This window comes from Topomyia yanbarensis, chromosome 1 (genome assembly GCF_030247195.1).
Source record: "Topomyia yanbarensis strain Yona2022 chromosome 1, ASM3024719v1, whole genome shotgun sequence".
Classification (NCBI taxonomy): Eukaryota; Metazoa; Arthropoda; class Insecta; order Diptera; family Culicidae; genus Topomyia; species Topomyia yanbarensis.
Genome location: NC_080670.1, coordinates 135472993 through 135496437, shown reverse-complemented (window position 1 = coordinate 135496437; position 23445 = coordinate 135472993). Strand labels below are relative to the sequence as shown.

Genomic DNA, 23445 nt, shown 5'->3' with positions numbered 1-23445 from the left:
ATAGCAGCCGATGGGAAGGTTGCACCTTTCATTTGAGACTAAGTTTGGGCAAATCGGTCCAGCCATCTCTGAGAAAAATGAGTGACATTATTTGACACATACGCACATACATACACACACATACACACACATACACACATACACACATACATACACACATACACACACACATACAGACTTTTTCCGATCTCGACGAACTGAGTCGAATGGGATATGACACTCGGCCCTCCGGGCTGGGATTGTGTTGACGTTTTTCAGAGTGATTGCATAACCTTTCTATATGAGAAAGGCAAAAATACATTTTCAGCAAATGTTGAAATGTATTTAAGTTTTCGGTAAACAAGCTTATGTTTTATATGCAATCAACCTATTCAAATTTAGATTCCCATTCGAAAAATTGTCTCTAATCCATATTTTGAAGCATCTTTCCAAAAATGAGCTCATAATAATTCAGACAGTTATTTTATTTTACAATGAAGTAATTTGACAATTATGGGATTTTGGCTAAGAGATAAGTTACAAGATCCCCTTCCCACAATTTTCCAAAAGTTCTAATGAGCTTTAAACACAGTTCTCAATGTAGTGATCAGAGAATATTTTTCCAAAAATATTTTGTGGAATATTAAATTAAATTCGTCAGCATCAATTTTTTTTTCAATCCAATTAATTTTGGTTTGGGGGGGGGGGGTTTAACCCCCAAAACCCCCCTGGCTACGCCACTGATACTTTCTGTACATGAAGACTTTGTTTTTCCAAAATAAAGGCTTTTGTTTTTCCAAAAATGATCTAGACTGTCTTTTGAAAAGGGCCAATTTTTTTTACCATTTTTTTTCAAATGGCTATAGTCTAAAAATGACAAATCCTACAAAAAAATGTTGTAGGAGTGGGTTTCACAAAATTAGTCAAATTTTCGAATAAAAATATTGAAAAAAAATTTCATTGACTCCTTCACTGAAAAAATCGATTTTAAAAATTTAAAGTTAATTTATAAAAATCCATTTTTGATTTGGATGAAATTTTGTTCCAAGATAGATAATTATGTTCCCTACCTACTGTCAAAAATTCAAGTTGGGCACTTGTAAGGAAAAAAGTTACTTGAAAAAAACTTTTCCTTGTCCAAACAGAATTTTTTTTCTTCAGTGAACTTTATCGAAAACTAAACCAATGAAAGTCATAATCATCTCAGAATCCAATCAAATTCAGTTTGTGAGGAGATATTGTCTAATTTAGCAACTAAGAATATTTTTATTGAAGGGTTAACTAATTTTTCATGACACACCCAAAAAAATATTGGATTGAGGTTGAAAATTTATTGATGCAGACTGATTCAATTCAATATTACACTAACAATTATCTGATCCGTACATTGATAACCTGTTGTTGTAAACATCATGAGAACTTTTGATAAATTGTCGGAATGGGGTCCTGATATGTAACTGATCTATTGGTCTTGATTTCACAGTTGTCTAATTGCATCAATATCAAATTCCTGCATGAAAACATTCCATTAGAAAATTCCAGAGTTCTGTAATCAATCATAATCCTCAGATTTATTTTCAAATTCAGCTCGTTTTTGTAGAGATGTACTGTAATAAGGGTCTTTATTTAATAGGAAGCGAAGTTAAAATTGATTTAATGCCTATGAAACATAGAACTGCTCACCAAAAAAATGCATACCTTTCAACATTTGCTAAAAATGTTTTTGCCTTTCTCATTCACTCTAAAATTCGTCAATCTAATCCCGACCGGGAGGGCCGTACATCATATGCCAATCGACTCAGTTCGTCGAGATCGGAAAATTTCTGTGTGTGTATGTATGTGTGTGTATGTGTGTATGTGGAAAAAATGTGACCTCTGTTAATCAGAGATGGCTGGATCGACTTGCACAAAGTTAGTTTCAAATGAAAGGTACATCCTTCCCATCGGCTGCAATTGAATTTTTTATTGATTGGACTTCCGGTTCCGGAGTTACGAGTTGAAGAGTGCAATCACACAGAAAATTCCCATATAAACTGAAATGAAAAATTTTCAAAATCAAATTTGTATTTTTGATGCCAAATGACTTTAAATGCATGAAACATTGAGATATTTGACAAAAATTGACTTTTTTGGACTTTGGTACATTTTTGCCTTTCTCATATAGAAAGGTTATGCAATCACTCTAAAAATCGTCAATCAAACCGGCCCGCAGGGAGTATGCAGTGAGGGGTTGCTACTTTAAAATTAAAACTAGTTTAAAATTTCATAACAAGTTGCAAATTTTCGGCAGGACCTGGACCTCCCGGATCTTTCTCCATGATCCGCCGCTGGTTTCAAGCGATGTTTCAGTATCACATAGTATCTCAAAATCGTGGCTGTCGATCCGTTGTATGTATAAGCAAATCGTACTGAACATGTAATATTCATTTCCACCATTGTATGATGATGATGATGATGATGGTCCCACCTCATACCCCCACAAAGGTGTGAGCTGAACGATTTATCTAGAAGATAATTAATATTTGAAATCATGACAAGACCAGTTAACAAAAAAACGGACTGGTTCAATTTACAGACATAGCCTTTCCTTCAAAAGAACGTAACCAGATATATTTCGAATATTCCATCAACAATCAGGGTCCATCAAGAAAATTTCCATTCCGGGAAGATACTTGATAGAATCGGGAATTGAACCCAATAGCTTCCATTTCTGATAATTCTCTGTAAGACTCCTCCCGCTTGACCAAGACATCGGTACTACCACCTTCTAAGGTGAGAAGTGACGAGCCTAGTGGCAGTGCAGAGTCTAATCGAGTTATATCATCGACATCAGGCCCCTTTATTGAAAGTTGCGTACCACTAACCCAAGGCAATCCAGGGATATTCCTTTCCAGGAATACCCTGGATTGATCAGGAATTGAACCCGATATCTTGTTTTATCAGAAGAAGTCACCAAGCCCCACACTCAACGAACCAACTCCGTTATTGCCACTATGGCAGCAATAACCGAGATTAACTCTATTGTCGAGCAAAGCCAGCAAAGCAACTCCATCATCAAATCAGACCCTGATCACAACAAAAGTCTAAAAGCTTCAATTCAACCCGATGAGCTCTTAGTACTGGTCACCATGTTCGATTTCAAGTTAGTTTCTATCTGCTTATCGCGCGCGTGGCTCAGACTTCTGTAGACATCTCATTATTTTTTAAAAACTATAATAAACAATTAACAAAAATCCATCATCATCATAGCGAATATAATAACTTAGTGTGACTAAATGCAAATAATAGAAGAGAAAAAAAATACAATCTTCGTGGTATTACATAGTTATTCAAATAACTCCAAAATATAAAAATTCAACAAATCTGTCTATAAAGCAGATTTTACGTGTAAAATACATAGTGTTTTGAAAACCGCTAATGTTGCCGCACGTTTAATATGTCTAGGCATCGAATTGAAAAAACTTATTCCTTTGTACAACAAGGAGTTCTGTGATCTACTAAATAAAAAGTTAGGTGTTCTTGCATCAGACGCGTTTCTAGTGTTGTACCTATGCACATCACTTCCTCTTTCAATTCGATCACGCAAATATCGAGGCAGCATTCCATTAATAATTTTAAAAATGAACACCATTGTTAAGTAATAAATTCTTTGCTTCACAGAGAGCCATTGTAATGCACTTAGCATGAAACTAGAGGAAGTGTATCTGTTACATTTTAAAATTAATCGCATGATTCTATTTTGCAATCGCTGTAACCTCAATATTTGTGTTTGATTGGCAAGAAACAAAATGGACGGGCAGAAGTCAATATGTGGTGAAACAATAGATTTATATAATAAAATTTTACTACTAATTGTTAAATCATTTTTCAGACGACACAATATACCATACTTTTTAGCAATCTTTTTGATGACATTGTCGATGTGAGACTTAAAGGTTAACTTATCATCAATGATTATTCCAAGATATTTTAATTCACTAACGCGATCAATAGTCTCACCATTTATTTCAACGTTAACATCAGGCCTAGTATTAGCCGAAGAGATAATATATTTAGTTTTAGCAACATTTAACTTTAATTGTTTAAATTTTAACCAACGAGCAAGGGAATGCAAATCTTCGTTCAAATGCGCCACGGCTTCATCTATATCCTTAGCTGCAATGAACAGAACAGTATCGTCAGCAAACAAATTTAAGTCACAAAATCGTAAAACTCGCCTAATGTCATTTATATACATAATAAATAAAATAGGACCTAAGACACTACCTTGCGGCACTCCAAGAGGATTGTCGAGAGGACTAGATACAAAATCGTTAAAACTAGTTTTCTGAGTTCTATCACATAAATAGTTTTCAAACCACTTATGTGCTAACCCTCCGATACCAAATCGCTCTAAAGTTTTCAAAAGTAAAGGTCTCGAAATTGTCTCAAAAGCACGTTTCAGATCCAAAAATACAGCAAAAATAGTCTCTTTAACCTCGATTTTCTTTTTCCATTTTGCTAACACTAGATTCAAAGCGGTTTCGCAAGAGTGTCCCTCTCGGTATCCCGATTGCTCCGGAATTAGCAAATTATTATTATTCAAATAGCTCATCAGCTGGCCCTTAACAACAAGTTCTAAAATTTTCTCTAATGTGTGCAACATGTTAATGGGGCGGTACTCTTCGGCTTTATCCGTCTCAGTAACTTTGGGAATAGGAATCAAAAGTGATTCCTTCCAAACTGTCGGCACGTGCCCAGTTTGTAGCGATTCATTTACAAGGTCCAGCAGGTCGTGTCCGATGACATGAAAGCAATCCTGTATTTTGCATTGACATTCTCGATACCAGCCGATTTTCCCAAAGAAAAACAACTATCTTTCAATTGTTCAAAAGTGATTGGGTGAAATCCATCAAATCTACAGTTAATATTAATCGGCTGTGTTATTTCCACAGGTTCACTGACCAGCTCAATACTTTGATTGATCAGTTGGACACTGTTAACGAAATAACTGTTCAATTTTTCAGCTATTATTTGTTCAGATTGTTCTTCTATCCCGTTAAAAGTTATGGACTGCGAGGAACTACGTTTAGGTTTAATTAAATTCTTTAGGATTTTCCATAACTCTTTGCTGTTGTTTTGATGTTGATCGATCTTCCTTTGAATATATTCACATTTGGTCTTCTTCAAGGCCCGTGAATAAATATTTCGCGCGTGTGTGTACCCATTCCAAAGACGTTCACTATTAGTTCTACAAAATTTCTTGTACTTTTTATCCCTTTTACGTTTAAGGCGCAAAAGATCTAAAGAGTACAAACAAACAAACACACAAACACTGAAGAAGATTACAAGTAGTAATCGAAATACCGGTATCTGTTAAATAGTGAAGTGCAAGTGCATCTAACTATAAAAACATAGTGGAATTAAATGGAAGAAAATCTTTGAAACATTATCTAAAGAGTACCAGCTGTTCGAGTTATTTGAATTAACAAACTTTTGAGAAACTAAACTATTTGTACACTCTTTTAACACGTTAGTTAGAACAGCTGCCTTGTTATCCAAATTTCCATTCAATTCCGTAAAATCCATGCTTCTCGAAACCAGTTGAGACATAGCTTGTTTCGAATATCTTTTCCAGCACTTGATTTTAACTTTATCCTCTTCACGGTTAGGTTCATTCTCCAGTAAAATTGAAATTGTCTCATGGTCTGAAATTTTACAATCGGCCTCTACATACGAATGAACCCCATCAAAATTGGAATACACGTGATCTATCAATGTTCTACTGTGTCTGGAAATTCTTGTAAACTCACTAACCGTTTGCTTGAAATTGAAAAACTCTGCCAACTGCTTCAACTGATTCGAATTTTGATCATTGAGCCAATCAATATTGAAATCGCCCGAAATTACATAAAGTTTACTTAAGTCAACGAAATTCCACCAGTTTTCTAAAATTTCTAAAAACCGTCGATCGCTTGAACTAGGAGAATGGTATACTACTGCAAAATTTCCCATCTGCATGCCTCTTTCACCTGATATACCCAAGAACCAATTATTATCAACTGCTTCGTTTATCCGAATGTTGAATTTAATCGATTCTTTGGCGTAAATAGCATCTCCACCGGTATGTCTGGAATGAGATAGGCAAAAAGCAACTTTATAACCCGGAATGCTATGCTGATCAAATGCATCAGTATCAACAATATGTGTTTCTGATATTAAAACCAACAATGGACGTTTGTTTTCTACAAGATGTCGCATTGCGACAAAGTTTGTAGATAACCCAGCTATATTTAAATACAATGTTTCAGACAACCTCTCGTTTGTTAGTTGCTATTCACTTGACAAAACGTTGCTTTTTCAATTCTAGCAGTCTCCGATATACTGAACACTGCTTACTAAATGCCGCATGATTTACGTCCAAATTCATTTTACGTTCATTATTCTTTTTAATACAATTAACGCATTTAAAATCCGTTGACGAGCATTCAGATGTTCTATGTGCTCCATTACATCTGGAGCATGTTTCTTTATTCACGCATCCCGTGCTCTTATGACCATATTCTCCACAGTTGAAGCAGCGCAGCACGTTAAAGGCCTCAAAAACAGAACACCTATCCCAACCAATGTTTACCGCACGGGCTGACATCAGGCTGCTATAAGTGTCCTTATCAACTTCAATTATAACATTGTATTTGTTATATTTGAAGCGTGGATTTTGGAAATTGGCAACAACTTTAACATATTCAAACGAAATACTCTCATTCTGACTCTTCAATAAGTCAATGAAGACTACTTCAGAGTATCGATCACTCATCCCCATTATTTTAATCTTCGGTTTACCGGGTATCGGTATAACAGCATTATACTTTTCACCCAGATTGCTTACAATGTTTTCTTTCACCGATTCAATATTATCCCGAGTTGCACACTCCACAATAATCGAGCCATCTTTACCGTTTTTAAAGTTGTGCACCTTTGGATCTAATTTATTTTTTAATTCATTCCTCGTGTCGTCACTCGATTGCAACGGCTCGACTGGTTTAATCACAATGACCGGGCGAGCCTTACGTTTCGTTTGACTTCTAGTTCTAATTTTATTCGTCCCTGTAGCTCCCGACAAAACATTCGCGTAAGTAATTCTACTATTTTTATCAAAAACCTCGTCATTATTTCCATCATCGTCTATTTCAATTAACATCGGTTCATCTTCTTTATTCGTCAAAATTTTTCGTTTTCTACTGGGATTCCCGTCAGATTCAGAATGAACCTTCCTATTACTAAAATTCCTCTTTCTGTTCATTCCAACTAATTCACGCTTAACATTTTCATTAACACAACTTTTCAAATCTTCCAACTTTTTGGCAACACTATTTTCCAAGCCAGCCAATTTACTCTCGAGAGAGTTGTTGAAAGACCTGATCAGTTTTTCTATTCCGTTTTCTACTACGATGTTTATCTGTGCATCGATGTTTTTTCGGGCATCAGTGAGAGATTCAGAAATGGAAGCGAATTGTTCCATCTTCTTATCCAACTCAATGATTATCGAACTGACATCCTGCACACCAGAAGACTGGGTTGATAAACATTTTGCACATTTGTAGCAAAGACTTGCATTATCAGCCACCCAATTTACCATGGCCTTTGTTAATCCGGAACATTTTTGATGGTATTTATCGCCGCAAAAAAGGCATAGTACAAGACCTTCGGCGAGACTCACCGTGCCCGTACACTTTGCACACAGGCCACTCATTATAGGCAAATTAAACAACAGCTGGAGAAGCGGGACAAAAACAAAAAAAGTATAACCCTGCGTCACCTCGCTGCTGGGAAACTTACAAAGCCAGCCGATGCAGCAAAATGAAACCCGAAAATCACAGAACAATAATAGTCTGTATGATTACACACTATACCTATCTGAATGATATTCCGATTAGCGATTAGCGCCCACAAAGTTTTCAACGAAAAGCAAAGTATTTCTCACAAATTTAAGCGATTGCTTCCTGCACTATGTACACACAAGTTACCATATTCACTTTCACAAAGCAATGTGAATTGAACATAACCAGTCATGGAATCGTAGTCTGGATAAATGAGACAAGTACAATTGCACCACTAGGTGGATTGAAACAGGTTTTTATTTTGGGAATGCGTTGAGTTGAGACGAAAACGTAATATGATTAATAACGAGGATAACACTTTCCGAATGTAGAGAGAAAGTTATGAAAAATGACGATTTCCATTCGACTCTAGAAAGTCCTGATCGATTTTGATGAGCATTTGATTTTTGTTGTATGAATAATTGTATGTATAGGTCAAATGTTCAAAAACAGTAATTTAAGGTCAAGATAGCATCATTTTAAAACCGCCAATTTCGGAGGTTTAGTATCTTCGATGAGTTTTACAAACGTTAAACAGCGCATAATTTGATAAAATTATTTTGACGGTATATCGTCCAAGAAGTATTTATGGTGAATTTTCTCAGGTTAATATTCATAACTACAATAAAGTCTCAACAAATTCGCTAAAGACACAAACTCTATTATTAACTTCAAAAATTACGGTTTCGGAATTATGCCGTTTGGACAGTATGATCGATTTTCACCAAACCGATTTTCTGGCTACGCCGCTGACTTTAAGTAAGTAGAAACAAAGTCGTTCTAAACTCGTTCGCAAGAAACTTCTTCGATTGCTGAATATCTATTATAATACATTGAAACTCCAATTTTATCAGCCAAATATGAACATATGTTTGATTAGCTCCAGCAGACGAACAAGACTGAACTCGAGCAAATCCTCTCTTGAGCATGTTTTCCTTATCATGAAGACATGGAAAAATAAAAAGTTCATCATAATCATAAATAGTTATCAGACTACATCAAGGGACGGAAAGAATACTTTAACAGCTTCAGTTTATTATAAAGAAAAAAAAATTGTCCGATTTAGTCAATGTCCTCATTTTGTCAGCCTAAAATACACCATGCGACTGATAAAAATGGGTCTTTATTGTATGTATTATTCACTGTGTTTCACATTAATAGGTACATTTCATTTTTGGGGATTTTTTATTGCATCGAACTACAACAATTTTTAGGTAGTTTTCAAGGGGTTATTTTATAGACTTCTTCCGAAATTTGGCGAACCTATTCCAATTCGTATACCAATTAATTGGTATACTTAAGGGTTTATATGTTGCAGATAGAGAAAATACTGAAATTTTCAGCTTTTTTCCTGCACAATATTACGAAAGCTTATTAAACAATTTTTCCTAAAAAGTTTGTGAAAATTATAAACTATTTGAAATTTTTAAATAGTTTTATTTTTTATTTAACCGTGATTTTTTAATAAATAGTGACCATCGCTTCACAACGTAGTCTAATTTTAATGGCTTGCGGTGAGCACGATCTCTCGAATTGCTGAACTGAAAATTATGGAATAGAAATTACTTTTTAGTATTCTTTACAGATTTAACTCGCCGCGCAGATAGCTCTGAATTAGACCCGCTGGTGCCCGAAGACGATTTTGCTAGATTTTCAGAGCACTGTGCACCCAGTACATTACGGTTCGTTTTCGAGAGGTTTTTATTTGTTCTTTGGCATTAGGATTAGCGATAATAATTCAAATCAAGGATACTACTGGGAAGTCACCTTTAGAAAAAGTCGATGTCGAAGTAAAATTTGGAACTATTCACGCATGCACTTCAGAGATAGCGTGATATCAGGAGCTGCGATTTCATTTCAACGCTTTTTTGTGAAATAGGCGTAAATGTAAACATAAGGCTTTTTTCATACATGCGAATGAGGGCTTTGAAACGATTCTACGATTTTGATTCTACGATATTGCTTTCTTAAACTACAGCAAAAAATACAACGGGCGAAACTGTATTTTTGTTTGTTTATTTAAAGTTTCGCCCTCCACGCTCCATGCAAACAAACAGGGCGATACTTTTTTTGCTAGCAGTTTAGAGGCGAAACTTATTTTCGTATTTTTTTTAGGATTATCCAGCTGTAAATAGTAACAATGATCGCTATTGAAAAAACCCGGACGAAATCGGTGGTGTAGAACGGTAGTTATTGTAAAAAAACGTGAGGGCAATACTTCAATGCTGATAGGTGGGAGAAAAAGTAAACAATCGCCAAAGGGGCGATACTATGATTTTGTCAATTTCAATAGCAAAAACAAATTTTAATTTAATAATTTCAAATATTTTATGAAGTTTTGGGTTTCGATCACTGAATCATGCAATCTAGGATGTAAAAAACACAATAGTTCTTAAATAGGAAATAAAACCAAGTCTGGAAATATTCACTGTTGATTTTCTTTAAATGGTATCTGCTAGTATCGCCCTTTTAAAAAAAAAGCGTAGATTTCTTAGTTCTCAGTCGCGTTGGAAATTTGAGTAAAGTATAAACTTCAAATCGAATAAAAAAAATCGATTTTTTTTGGCTCAGTACAATATATAACCCCTTTAGAAAAATTCAGTTTTCCCACCACAATTTAGATATTTTATTAACAGAGCTTTAACAATAATTTGTTGGTATGTCTATTTTATAGGCCATTTTTTCGCTTTCCCAATGATTTGGTTTGAGATTTCTAGCACTCATGTTGTCCTATGCCGATTTGAGCGATTCTCTGAGTCCTGCCACTATCCCATGTAGTATGTGTTATCAAAAACATCGCGAAGCATCAAGTTCTAAATGTTCTCAAACGATATAATATCCGAAGAGAGTGATAAGAGTTATAAGAAATGCCTCATCACACTGTTAGGTGGATTAAAAGCGTTTTTAATATAATTTTTAGAGCTTAAAACAGCGATTTTTTACTAAAAACGTTCTCGAATGCAAAAAAATTTTATTCAACTAATCGTTAAGGTACGAGGAATACTCATATAACAATGGATTTTTTTTGAGTTTCGAGATTTTAGATGATCTATTGGTCTCCAATCGTGATCACCGCAAACCCTTTTGTGCCGTCTTATCCTAAATCTATTCGGAATTGGAGCCTGAATCAGTTGTCACTTGAGCCAGAATTCTGAAAAAATCGGGATTCTGGTTTATTTTCCAGCAGTTGAACTGGGACGTTGAATCTTGATCGAGACAAATTGGTATGGTGTATATTGAACGAAGATAACCACTTTGGCCAAACCTCATATCGAGTTATCCGACAAATTTTGGTTACTTCTAAGTAAAAAAATTTGGTTGGAATGAGTCGCAGAGAGTATGCATTAACAAAAACAATCGCTGGAAGTATTTGAAAATGACAATTGAAATTGATTCTCTTGCAATAAAGTTGATCTGAATAATTTAATACAGGGTGAATCATCATGACGTTTTTTTGATCTCGCAAAAATTTGAAAAATGGAGTAAATCGCGAAATGTTTATTTGTCAATCGAAAGAACATTTTTTGCCATTTATTGTTTGAAAACAATTTCTTTTAAATGTTGACCATGTTGGCGCTTGAGGTAATCCATTCGACTGGTCCAATTTTTGATGACGGATTCGAGTATTTCAAGTTGTATCTGGCTAATTAGTCGAGTAATGTTGGTTTCCAATGGGAATGTCACCACCCCTATGTTTTCTTCAATGTGTACTGGATGTGGTCGATTTGTTCGCTAATCATCCAATAACGAGAACTGCAAATTTTACTCTTTGATTGTATGGTGAATAGTGGAGTCAGTTTGCCGATTATGTCGACTATATTATGGTAGGAGTGCACGAAACACATTCCTCACTGATCGCTGATTTTCGAAATATAGTTGAATAATTTGAAAATGGTGAGCATACTGTGGTGGCAAACAATACTAAACTGCAATAACATGACATACCCTGTTAAAAACCATCATGTTGAATCACCCTGTATATGCCAAAGTTTGAGACTAAAAATAAGGACATTTGAAGTAAAATAAGGACGCTTTCCAAAAACCTCGAAAATAAGGACATGTCCTTTAAAATAAGGACGGTTGGTAATTCTGATTAAAACCTGACCCAAAAGACTTTTATCATTTCGTCTGTGTAGACTTTTCTCTGAGAGAGAGTCTCAGACCTAAACAAAACATTTTTCTTTGCTCGCGAGAGTAGAGCCCCTTTGGATTCATCAGTAGTTCATTATGATTCACACTCGGAAGCCTTTATTCTTCTGCAACAACGTCGCCATCGCGGCTAGCAACAACAAGTTTTGTTTAATTAATCAAAATTGTTTACTCGCCTCCATAAGCATATGGCTTGGAAAGCGCGTGTGCATCAAAATATCAGCTCAGCTTAAGGCTATAGCTGGTGATGTAACCTAGGAAATTAGCTTCCATGGTGCATTACTTGGTGAAATTTTGCCAGGGTTGATTCTGGCGAAAAACTATGGGCGTTACACTCTTAAATTAAAAAGGATTTCGGGGAAAAGCCATAACTCCGCCAATTATCAATTTATTTTTATAATCTTATGCTTGTTTATTTTACTGAAAAATGTACTACCAAAATACTATAAGTTTGATGTAACGAAATCATTGCTTTATTCCTTTACGTAAATTCAAACTTTCTTGACATTTTTATCACTAACAGGTATGTAACCCCTTAATCAAGAATCCCGTTGAAAAGAGCTTTTGTCATTAAGCAAATATTCCGTTATTTTTTTTATTTTCTTGTTTAGTGCCGAGGAAGAATCAAAGAAAGAAATAACCACCACAACATTATGTATTGAATTTTACATAATTATTTAATTATATTTATATATTACATTTGTCTTAAAACGATCTTTATGCATGCTATTTTGTATTATTTCTGTACAAGGAAAATATTTTTGGTTCATCTTCTGAATTTGAATACCTTTTCGATTCTACTTTACCCCAGGAATAGGCACAAAACTGTGGAATTTTTTATTTCCAGATATTGTTTTGGCGTTATTATACAGCTCTTAGAATTCTTCTGACATTTTGTTGTACTGTTCAGTGAATTGTAGCAGAAAATTAAATTTGTGATTTTTTTTATCAGTATGTTCAACTGCCCAGCTACATAACTCTCGGGGACTTCTTATAGTATTTCCATAGTCGCGAGCATGACTGGCTATTTTTGCCATTCGCTTGAGAGTGCCACCAATAGCATCACAGGGTCCTTTTCCATGGGATGCTGCAACAAAATGCCATTCTGCGCTCAACTCATACTTTGACTGGAATCTACACAAGCTTGTAAAGTTTTTTTTATGTTTGTAGTGTGCTGCTGCTCCATCAGACATAAAATAAATTTTAGAATAGTTTGTCAATTGTTTCATAAAATTTATCAGTTTTGAGAGGAACAAATGAACTGCAATCTTCAAGTCTTCCAGTCTTCTTGACTTTCAGTCTTCCAGTCTTTATTCAAGTTTGTTATGAATACATACCAAATTCGTTACTGATAATTTTGCATGTATCAGGCAACTAGCAGCTGGAAAAATGGATTCTGAGATGATTGTGGCTCTCATTGGTTTAGTTTTCGATAAAAGCACACTGAAAAAAATTCAGTTTGGACAAGGAAAAGTTATTTTCAAATAACATCCTTGAAAGTGCCTAGCTTGAATTTTTGACTGTAGGTAGGGCACATAATTACCTATCTTGCAACAAAATTTCATCCAAATCAAACATGTTTTTTTTGTAAATCGACTTTAAATTTTTAAAATCGATTTTTTTTCAGTGTAGGAGTCAATGAAGAATTTTTTCAATATTATTATTAAAATTTGACTAATTTTGTAAAAATCACTCCTACAACATTTTTTGTAGGATAGACTATTGGCGATTCTACGTTGAAACTGCTCGCAGATAGCGCTGGAAGGAAAGTGTTACTGATTTGATTCTGTTCTGTCATAGTGCATATATTTTCTGTAAACATTGGTGAAAAATGACTTTTAAACACCAAATTACCGATCAATTTGTTGATAATTGTTTATGAAAATGAAGGAAAACCATCATTTTATAAGATGATGAGTAAACATCTTGCGAAAAGAGTGTAAAACATAGTGGTTTCTAATATTATTCGTAGAGCTATATGCGCGCTGTTTCGAAATGTAATTTGTTGAGCACCGTAGCCGCTGCAACAGCATTTCCCGTTCGTCCTAAGTTAAGCTAAACCTTCATGAGATGGTGTAAATTCATGAAACTCTCCAGATCAGGCGTGGAAAGAATATATCCGGCTAATAGGAAAGTGTCAGCTTTGTATCATGCACAGCCGATCCTTCTCTCCGAAAGTCTTCACTGAATCTCCTACGTAGTTCAAAATATGAAGGAGTTTGACATTGGTACTGATTGGGTCTCGGTTTCGAACTTTATTTATGGAACGATTTGGAACTTTATGGAACGATTTTTTATAACCACAATAATACCCCGATTACATTTCGAAGAAATGTATGAGTGAAATAGTTGCAAATGGCTGTAATTTCAGAATAATTGCAAATAAAACTAAATTTCTTACTCGTTTCATTCATATTTTGGCAGTGGTAAGCTGTTTCCGAGAAGATAATGAAGATTTTGTTGTAAGCTACGACTCACTTACGGGTGAAAAAAAGCAAACTGTATCACTTTGCCAGTTCATGGGCTAAATCATAGGTGTCGCATGACTAATTTTGGCTTTGCCGCAAATCGCCAATAGCCATTTGAAAAAAATTGGTAAAAAAATTTGGCCCTTTCAAAAGACAGTCTAGATTATTTTTTGAAAAACAAAGTATGCAAAGTGGCTTTTTGTGACAAAGTCTTCATGTACAGAAAGTTTCATTAGAATCTGAGAGGGCGCTGCCAACATTTGTTTGAGTTGGCGCGAAATTCGTCAATAATAACACATCTTATAAAAAGTTGTTTATTAAAAGAGGATATGTCCGATAAGCTATTTTTTTCGTTTCAGGAAGGGACGGAAAAGTAAAATTAGTCGTTGGAGCAGCCGGAGGAACGAAAATAACGACAGCTGTCGCAATGGTAAGTTTTTGAAAAATCTCTGCATTACAGCCAAACGAGGTAACTTGCAACACTTACCACCTTCAAAGCGATATATCAAAAATTCTGAAACACAATATACAATAATGTTCTACATGCACAAGGGCTAATGGGAGCATGAAGAATATTAAATTGCACTTTTGAAATCAGAATATCATTATCATTTTCAGGATGGACAAAATTAGTCATTAGGTCTCCTCAGAATTTTTTATTTTATTTTCTATTTGATTATATTGTTTTGTTTGCATTACATTTTTAATTTAGTATATTGGGTGTTCAGCCACAAGTGGTGACTTTTCATCCCTATTGTTTACATGATTCAGTTAATTATTATTAAGTTATAACATGCTTTCGCTGTTAAGTTTTTTTTTCAGTAGGATGTTTAAAACCTACTTGTCTTCTGAATAAGGAGTTAAACAAATCTTATAAACTAACTTATAAACTATAAAGAGAGCTAATCGTTGCAATTGAAGATTGCAACGATTTTTGTCGGAAGTCGCTTATAATACTGTTCGTCATAAATTGCTATGTTTCTATGTTAGCGAGTCTGTGCAACTCATTTGTGCTAAACCAGGGTGGACGCTTCAAAATCATTTTCAGAATTTTATTCTGAATCCTTTGAAGCGTTTTCTTCCTAGTAGCACAACAACTTGCCCAGATTGGCACCTATATGCATTGCCGGTCTAAATATTTGTTTATAAATTAATAGTTTGTTCTATAGGCAGAGCCTAGAATTCCTATTTATAAGAGGGTGTAAACGTTTTATATATTTGTTGCATTTTGTTTGGATTCCTTCAATGTGATCCTTAAAAGTGAGTTTTTTATCGTAAATCAAACCCAAGTATTTAACTTGATCTGACCATGTTAAATTCAAACCATTAAATTTAATATTATGGTTATTATTTGGTTTAAGAGAAGAAGATCTTGGCTTATGCGAAAACACAATCAATTGTGTTTTTGCCGCATTAGTGGAAATTTTCCATTTTTTCAGGTAATCATTGAAAATATATAAGCTTCGTTGCAGTCGACTGCAGATAATACGAAGACTCCTACCAGTGGCTGAGATGCTAGTACCATCACAAAAAAGTGACTTTTTACAGCCTGTAGGTAGATTTGGAAGAACAGAGGTAAAAATATTATATACTATTGGTGCGACGCTTGATCCTTGAGGGACGCCTGCTTCAACGGGTAGCTTATTAGATTTACAATTCAGACAAGAAACCTGTTGGGTACGGTTACTAAGATAATTTTTAATTATCTTTATTATGTAAATTGGAAAATTGAAATCCCACATTTTGGCAATTAAACCTTTGTGCCAAACACCGTCGAAAGCTTTTTCGATGTCTAGAAGAGCAACTCCAGTGGAATAGCCCTCTGAGATATTTGCCTTTATCATGTTAGTTACTCTCACAAGTTGATGAGTAGTTGAATGTCCAATACGAAATCCAAACTGCTCAGGAAGAGAAATAGAATTCTCATTGATATGTGACATCATTCTAGTTAGGATGATTTTTTTCAAATAATTTACTAATAGAAGAGAGTAAGCTAATTGGTCGATATCTAGATGCTTCTGTTGGGTTTTTATCTGGCTTCAAAATAGGAATAATCTTGGCATTTTTCCATCTTTCAGGGAAGTATGCCAATTCAAAACATGTGTTGAATATTTTGACTAAGTATCTCATGGTGATTTCGGAAAGGTTTTAAGAAGAAGGTTGAAAATTCCATCATAACCTGGAGCTTTCATATTTTTTAACTTTTTCATGATGGATTTGATCTCATCATAGTTTGTTTCTACAATATCGTCTAGAGACAATACTTGATTTGAAACATTTCCATATTTTTGTATGACTTCGGTTTCAATAGGACTCACAACGTTGAGATTAAAATTATGGACGCTTTCAAACTGCTGAGCAAGTTTTTGAGCTTTTTCTTCGTTTGTAAGAAGTATGTGGTTACCTTCCTTCAAAGCTGGAATTGGTTTCTGAGGTTTCTTAAGAACCTTAGAAAGTTTCCAGAAAGGTTTAGAATTTGGCTTGATTTGTTCAACCTCTTTCGCGAAATTTTCATTTCTTAAGAGTGTGAATCTATGCTTAATTTCTTTTTGTAGATCCTGATAGATACATTTCATAGCAGGATCACGAGAACGTTGATATTGACGTCTTCGAACATTCTTCAAGCGAATCAGAAGTTGAAGATCGTCGTCAATAAACGGAGTATTAAATTTTTTCTGTGTTGTTGGTACTGATAAGTTTCTAGCATCAACTATAGATATACTTAAATTTTGTAATGCCGTATCAATGTCAGCTTTATTTTGTAAATCAAGGTCCTGATTAAAATTATTCTCAATATAAGTTTTGTACCTTTCCCAATTCGCTTTGTGATAATTGAACACTCAGCTAACGGGATTGGAAACAGCTTCTTGAGAAAGTGAAAAAGTTGCTGGAAAGTGAAAAAGTTGCTGGAAGATGATCAGAATCAGGCCCGTGCGCACAGGGGGGGGGGGGGGGGGGGGGTGGTGGGCTTGGGGGTTCAACCCCCCCCCCCCATGAGTGTTTTAAATTACTTTTAAAAATTTATTTTCTTCCTGTCCAGGAAAAAAATATACTGCAAACCGTTTGGACTCTTAAAATGTCATTTGAGTTCGGTCACTCTAGAAACAAGTCAATGAAGAAACCAAGGACGAAACTTTGCGAGGGTGGCTGGAAAGGGACGTATGTCAAGTTGGACGTCTTCTCTGAAGGATCGGTTAACGTTTCGACAAGCTTCGCTATTGGCAAAAGTAGTGAGTAGACAGCAGATGTCTGTCAGCGAGCTAGCAACGGCAGTTATAGAGGAAAACACGAAGTTGGAGAAAATCGGGATAACGTTACCTAGAGAAATTTTACCGCCGATGATTATTCTGTTAGAGTGGCAGCGAAATGGATCGCGAAAATGGGCATCAGTATAGGGTGAAATACTGCCGCCAAGAAGTTCGCAGCACCAGCTAACAGATAAATAGGAACGACTAGCACCAAGAAGGATAAGAAACCCGGCAAAGGTGATTGTAAACAGATGTAAACTCTTATGGTCGATCGGTTCATGTCTCAACAGGGTACGATATTTGCAGCAGACCTGAGCTGGTGAGATATATTGTGAAAGTTTGACAGCAAGTAAGGAAAAGTAGCTATGGATAAATACATGACGATTAACACAAAACAAAATAAGCAAGAACACAATCCTTACTAAAGCAGTACTTAACGGTTGCCCCGGATGGATGAGGATTACGAGATACAAGAGGTTTAAGTTTAGTCGGATGGCTTAACAACTACTACAAACCAATCCGAATCCACCACGAGCCAGCAGGTAACGCAAAGTGGTTGGCAATGCCAAAAACGTCACTAGAGGCCAAACCATTGAATATATTCATAGGGTATCTTTGGAATTGTTCGTATGAATATTCCCCACTATCTGATAAAAATTAAATTGAGGCATGGCTTAATATGATTGAACTAGAAAAATTAACTTTTTATACTGACGAGGCAGAAAGTTGGTGTCTTCGACAAAGTTTTAGGAATGCTCATAATGAAGAAATTTGTTGAACAACTTGAGCTTGTAGGACTTAATGTTATCGATTTATAAAGCGTTTTTTAAGGCAAACCCCTTAAATTTAGCTTTTTAATATAGCTTTTTTCACTGTGACTTTTCGTGCAAACGATGTTCCTGACAAATGTTGAGGTATTAAAACCACATAATATTGTTGAAGACTGCATGTAAAAATTAAATTATTGTTGAAGACTGCATGTTGAAATTAAATTATTGTTGAAGACTGCATGTTGAAATTAAATTATTGTTGAAGACTGCATGCAAAAATATTGATGAACACTGCATATGCTCATTCGTTTTAGAGTTATTGAAGAATTTTAATTTTTTTACACCAAGTTCAACTGCGTATAAGAGAGAAAGGTGCAAATCAAGATGGACGAGCAGATACTATTTTCAGTGTCCGAACTACGCATAATAAAGGTAAGAAGGTTTTAAGCTCATTTTGTAATGTTTTTTTACTTGGGTATTTTTACTTACAGTCTTCAACAATATTATGTGGTTTTAATGCCTCCACATTTGTCTGGAGCACGGTTTGCACGAAAAGTCACAGTGGAAAAAGTTATATTAACCCTTGAAATATTATTCAAAATTATCGTAGTAACGTATTAAAACTGTAAGACAATTTTCAGAAAATTTAAAAAAATATGGTTTGCGCCTTTAAGGGTTAAAAAAACTAAATTTGAGGGTGTTGCCATTGAAAACGCGTTACAAATCGATAGCATTAAATCCTGCAAGTTCAACTAGTTCAACAAAATTCTTTATTACGAGCATTTCTAAAACTTTGTCGAAGACACCAACTTTCTTCCTCGTCAGCATAAAAAGTTATTTTTTGACGTAGGACTACGTCTTTGTTTTCGATATAGGGGTGCACGTTGCAAATTCTACAAAAATGGTATGTAACGAAAAGTGGTCCAATTTTAAACGCATATAACTCAGCCATCTCACGATAAATTTTCAATTTTTTTGCGCATATCGCCCCGAAATACTTTTAAGAATAGATTTCAATAGATAAACCCGAAGATTTTTGATATCATGGTATTAAAAATTTAAATAATGAACAACCTAGTCAAAATATCGCGCATTTACACACTGATTATAGCGCTTCCCTAGCCCAGCACGACAGATTTATGTACCTAGCGCGCTACGCTTCTATGGATGACGTCATCATCGACTATTTAAACGGACCGATTTCGCCGAAACAGCTCAGTTGCTTGTTGAACAGCGGGCGAAGCAGATCACTGCGCTTTGTGTTTTCACAGCCAGTGTAGCTGTGTTAGAAATCCGTTACACTGCCTGTGGAGGTACGCTACCCAGGGAATGTGACTGTGCTTGCCGTTCAAACACTATGCGATCTTTTGTGTTGTGCTCGTTTCCAGCACACTTTTATGTATAATTATTCGTACACAAAATAGTATGTACATGCGAGCTCCATTTGCAAACACGATTAACATAGTGTATTAGTTGTCTCTTTCGCTCTACCCATCATCATCAGCGTTGATTCATTTTGCTTTGTGCGCTTGGGTTTAATGTTTGAGGCGAATGTGTAGGTAGGTAGATCTAATTTGTTACTAAATTGCACAACGAAAGTTTATTATTTACGTTCGATCAATTCATTGATTCATTTCTCCATCACGTGATTCATTTCCACTCAGATTATAGTATTTTGATTCTACTAATAAGTACATACTACAAAGCCACTTGAAAAACCGTTGCAAAATCGCATCTTGTCCATATATAAATTGTTTTCGATTCTTGTATATTTATAGTTTCGATATATGATTAAGACCACTGCATTCGCTATATTTGTATGCGTACTTTAGGAAAGTTACAATAATGGCAAAATATAACTAGAATGCTTGGTCTATACATGAAATGTGATTATATTGTATAAAATTTGATTTTTCTTTACTGGTCCGGGTTTTTTACCACACACAATCGAAAAGTTTTTACAAGCTAATCTTATGCTATAAAGATTTAGTTCCAGATATTAGTTCGGTCACAGTTTTCTGTCTTCTTTCTTCAGAATGAAATGACCTGATAACCAAGAAGGTTTGGTTCAATATGTAGTATTCGATGTTGATTTGTTGTGATTAAACCATACGTAAGAAATATGTTTGATTTATTATTACTATAAATGTACTAAGAAAATAAATATTTTACATTAAGTATTATAGTCCTACGTCTACAGCTCGTGCAACCCCATAGGGCTGCCCCTTGTAGTTTTTTCAATTTGATCGTAGTAAGCCATGCCTAATTTTAATTTTTATCAGGTTGTGGGGAATATTCTTACGACCAATTCGTCCAAAGATACCTTGTGAATATATTCGATGGTTTGGCCTCTAGAGAATTAAGTTCACGTTTTTGGGATTTCCGACCACTATGCAGCGATGTCTTTTGATGACTCCTTCTCGATAACAAACATTTACCCAATTTGTTGAGCAGAGTTGTCTGGTTCACAAGACTAGGTCCAGGCCTCTGAAAAAATCTTCAAAATTTAAGGGTTTCTGCACGTTTCTTTTAAAATAAACGTTAAAAAAATCAAAACCCCCCCTTGAGAATTTTCTGCGCACGGGCCTGATCAGAATCAAAGTCAGCATGTGTAATCAATTCGCTACAAATGTGACTTCGATCTGTCAAAACCGAATCAATTGTTGATGGATTCCTTACAGACGAATAGCACGTAGGACAATTCGGGAACAAAATTAAATAATAATCAGCAGAGCAATCATTAAAAAGTGGTTTACCGGTGGAATTGCTTTGAGCATTATTCCAGGCTCGGTGTTTGGCATTAAAATCAGCGATTATGAAGAATTTCGACCGATTTCTTGTAAGTTTTTGTAAGTCTCCTTTCAAGAAATTAATTTGCTCGCCAGTGCACTGAAAAGGCAAATAGGCTGCAGTAATAAAAATGATACCAAGATCAGTTTCAACTTCGATACCCAAACTCTCGATCACCTTGGTGTCAAGAGATGGCGTAACGGAATGTTTGATCCTGCGATTAACCGCTATTGCGATTCCTTCGCCGAATCCAACAATTCGATCAAATCGATGAATAACAAAATTAGAGTTACTCTTCAATTTAATATTTGGTTTTAAAAAAGTTTCGGTCACAACAGCTATATGCACGTTAAGTATCCTCAAGAAGTTGAAAAATTCGGCTTCGCACATTTTTTAATGAACGAGCATTCCAATTTAATAAATTTAAATGATTATTTAAAGTCATTGTTAAACTTTAATTTCATTACAATTTTGTTAGCAAATTCCCACCCCGCTTGAAAAGCTTCAAGCATGGAGGTAGAATTTAACATAGCAATCATCATAGGTAACATAGAGTCCTGCAGGTATTTATTTTTTTCTTCCGTTACGCTACCTAGATCCATTGGACTAAAGGAAGCGTTGGGTGCAAACGAGTTTGTGGGCGTGGTAACGGTAGCCGTTATTTTGGCCTTGTTACCTGCCACTGAAGCATAAGATGACACACCATTGTGGGATGGTGTGACGGAGGTAGAAGAAGTTGTTAATCTATTTTGAATCGGATTAACACCTTTGGACGTGCTTTCTTGAAGTGTACCTGAAGAAGTAGGTACATTTTTTATTTGTTGTTTTTGTTGTCTAGAACGAGAATTTATGATTTTTTCTCGAACTGAATAACCCCAGAAATTCGGTTTATGATTTTCGCTATAATTAGCGCATTTGAAACTTTTTGTGGTTTTTTCACAGGACAAGTATCTTTAGTGTGCGATTTATCACCACAGATCATACATTTGGAATCCAAATGACAATTTTTTGTGCCGTGCCCAAAGCCTTGGCATCTACGACACTGGGTCAGATTTTGAATTCTGCCCTCATGACATCTATAATGTTCCCACTTTACTCGCACGTGGAACATAAAACATGCTTTTTCAAATTCATTTCAAATAATTCAAATCATTACGGTTAAAATGAATTAAATAAAGCTCCTGGATAATTCCAGAGCGTACTGGCGTGTTATCGCCGCTAGCCTTTCTCTTCATAAGAATAAACTTGTGAAGGAGAAAAGCCAAGTAAATTTTTCAATTCGTTGGATATTTCATCCAAACTTTGACCTTGTGGTAGCCCTTTCAAGACACCCTTGAATGGTCTATTTGTCTTGAAATCATATGAATAAAATTTATATAACTTCTCGGTAAGATACTGGAGTAGTCGTTTGTGGCCAATCAATTCCTCCGCTGTAACTCGACATTCTCCTCTTCGGCCAATCTGAAAAGAGACTTTCACGTCCGGGAGGAACGTCGAAAGCTCAGTTCGAAAGGCTTTTAAGTCGGAGATCTTCACTGTTATAGGCGGAGGTGATTGCGTTTTCTTCTCATTGGCATTATGCGCAATGCGAGGAAATTTAGAAATTTCATCAGCTTCACATTCGGATAAAACATCGAATGAGTTGCTGCAGTCAATTGAATTTGGAGAAGATACCCTTTTCCGTTTAGCGTTAATTTTTGGCACACGGCCTTTCTGGGAGGACCCAGACATGTTGGAAGAATTAAATATTTCTTTAGGCTGAATTGTTCTTGAAAATATTTTTAGTCTTGAAAAAGACTGATTGAGTAGAATAAGTAGGTAGTTTTGAAAAAAAAACTAATTGTCGAAAAAATATAGGTAGTATTGAGAAAGACTGATCGAGCGAAAATATAGGTAGCCTTGAGAAAGACTGTTGCTGTTGAAAAACTCTAGGTAAACCAGGAGCTATCAAGATTTGTGACCGGTTCGAACGAAGGTTCAAGCCGGTATGTCCCATCAGCTTAAAATGAGCTTCTTTTCTTGTGACATCACGCTTGACTAGGGGTTTGCGCAGGAACACAAAATGTGTCTCCGTTTTTTGGAGTTAACGTCAATCCTGCGATTCTGCTGAGACGAAGTCGAAATGCAAATTCAATAACTAATTTAGTCATACATTTCGTGCTCTTCACTACATAGATGGTTT

General features: G+C 35.4%; 1 protein-coding gene across 6 annotated transcripts in view; it reads left to right on the top strand.

Moving 5' to 3' along the window:
• LOC131690236 (glutathione hydrolase 1 proenzyme-like) overlaps window positions 1-23445 on the top strand; it is a 679522-nt gene that overhangs the window by 600481 nt on the left and 55596 nt on the right. For all 6 annotated transcript variants that reach the window (XR_009305552.1, XM_058975998.1, XM_058976080.1 and 3 more), the window contains one exon: window positions 14815-14885. Coding sequence is in view for 5 of the 6 variants with exons in the window: in XM_058975998.1 (XP_058831981.1) it covers window positions 14815-14885 (71 nt within the window). In the remaining variant the exon portion in view is untranslated. The remainder of the gene's footprint in view (window positions 1-14814; window positions 14886-23445) is intronic.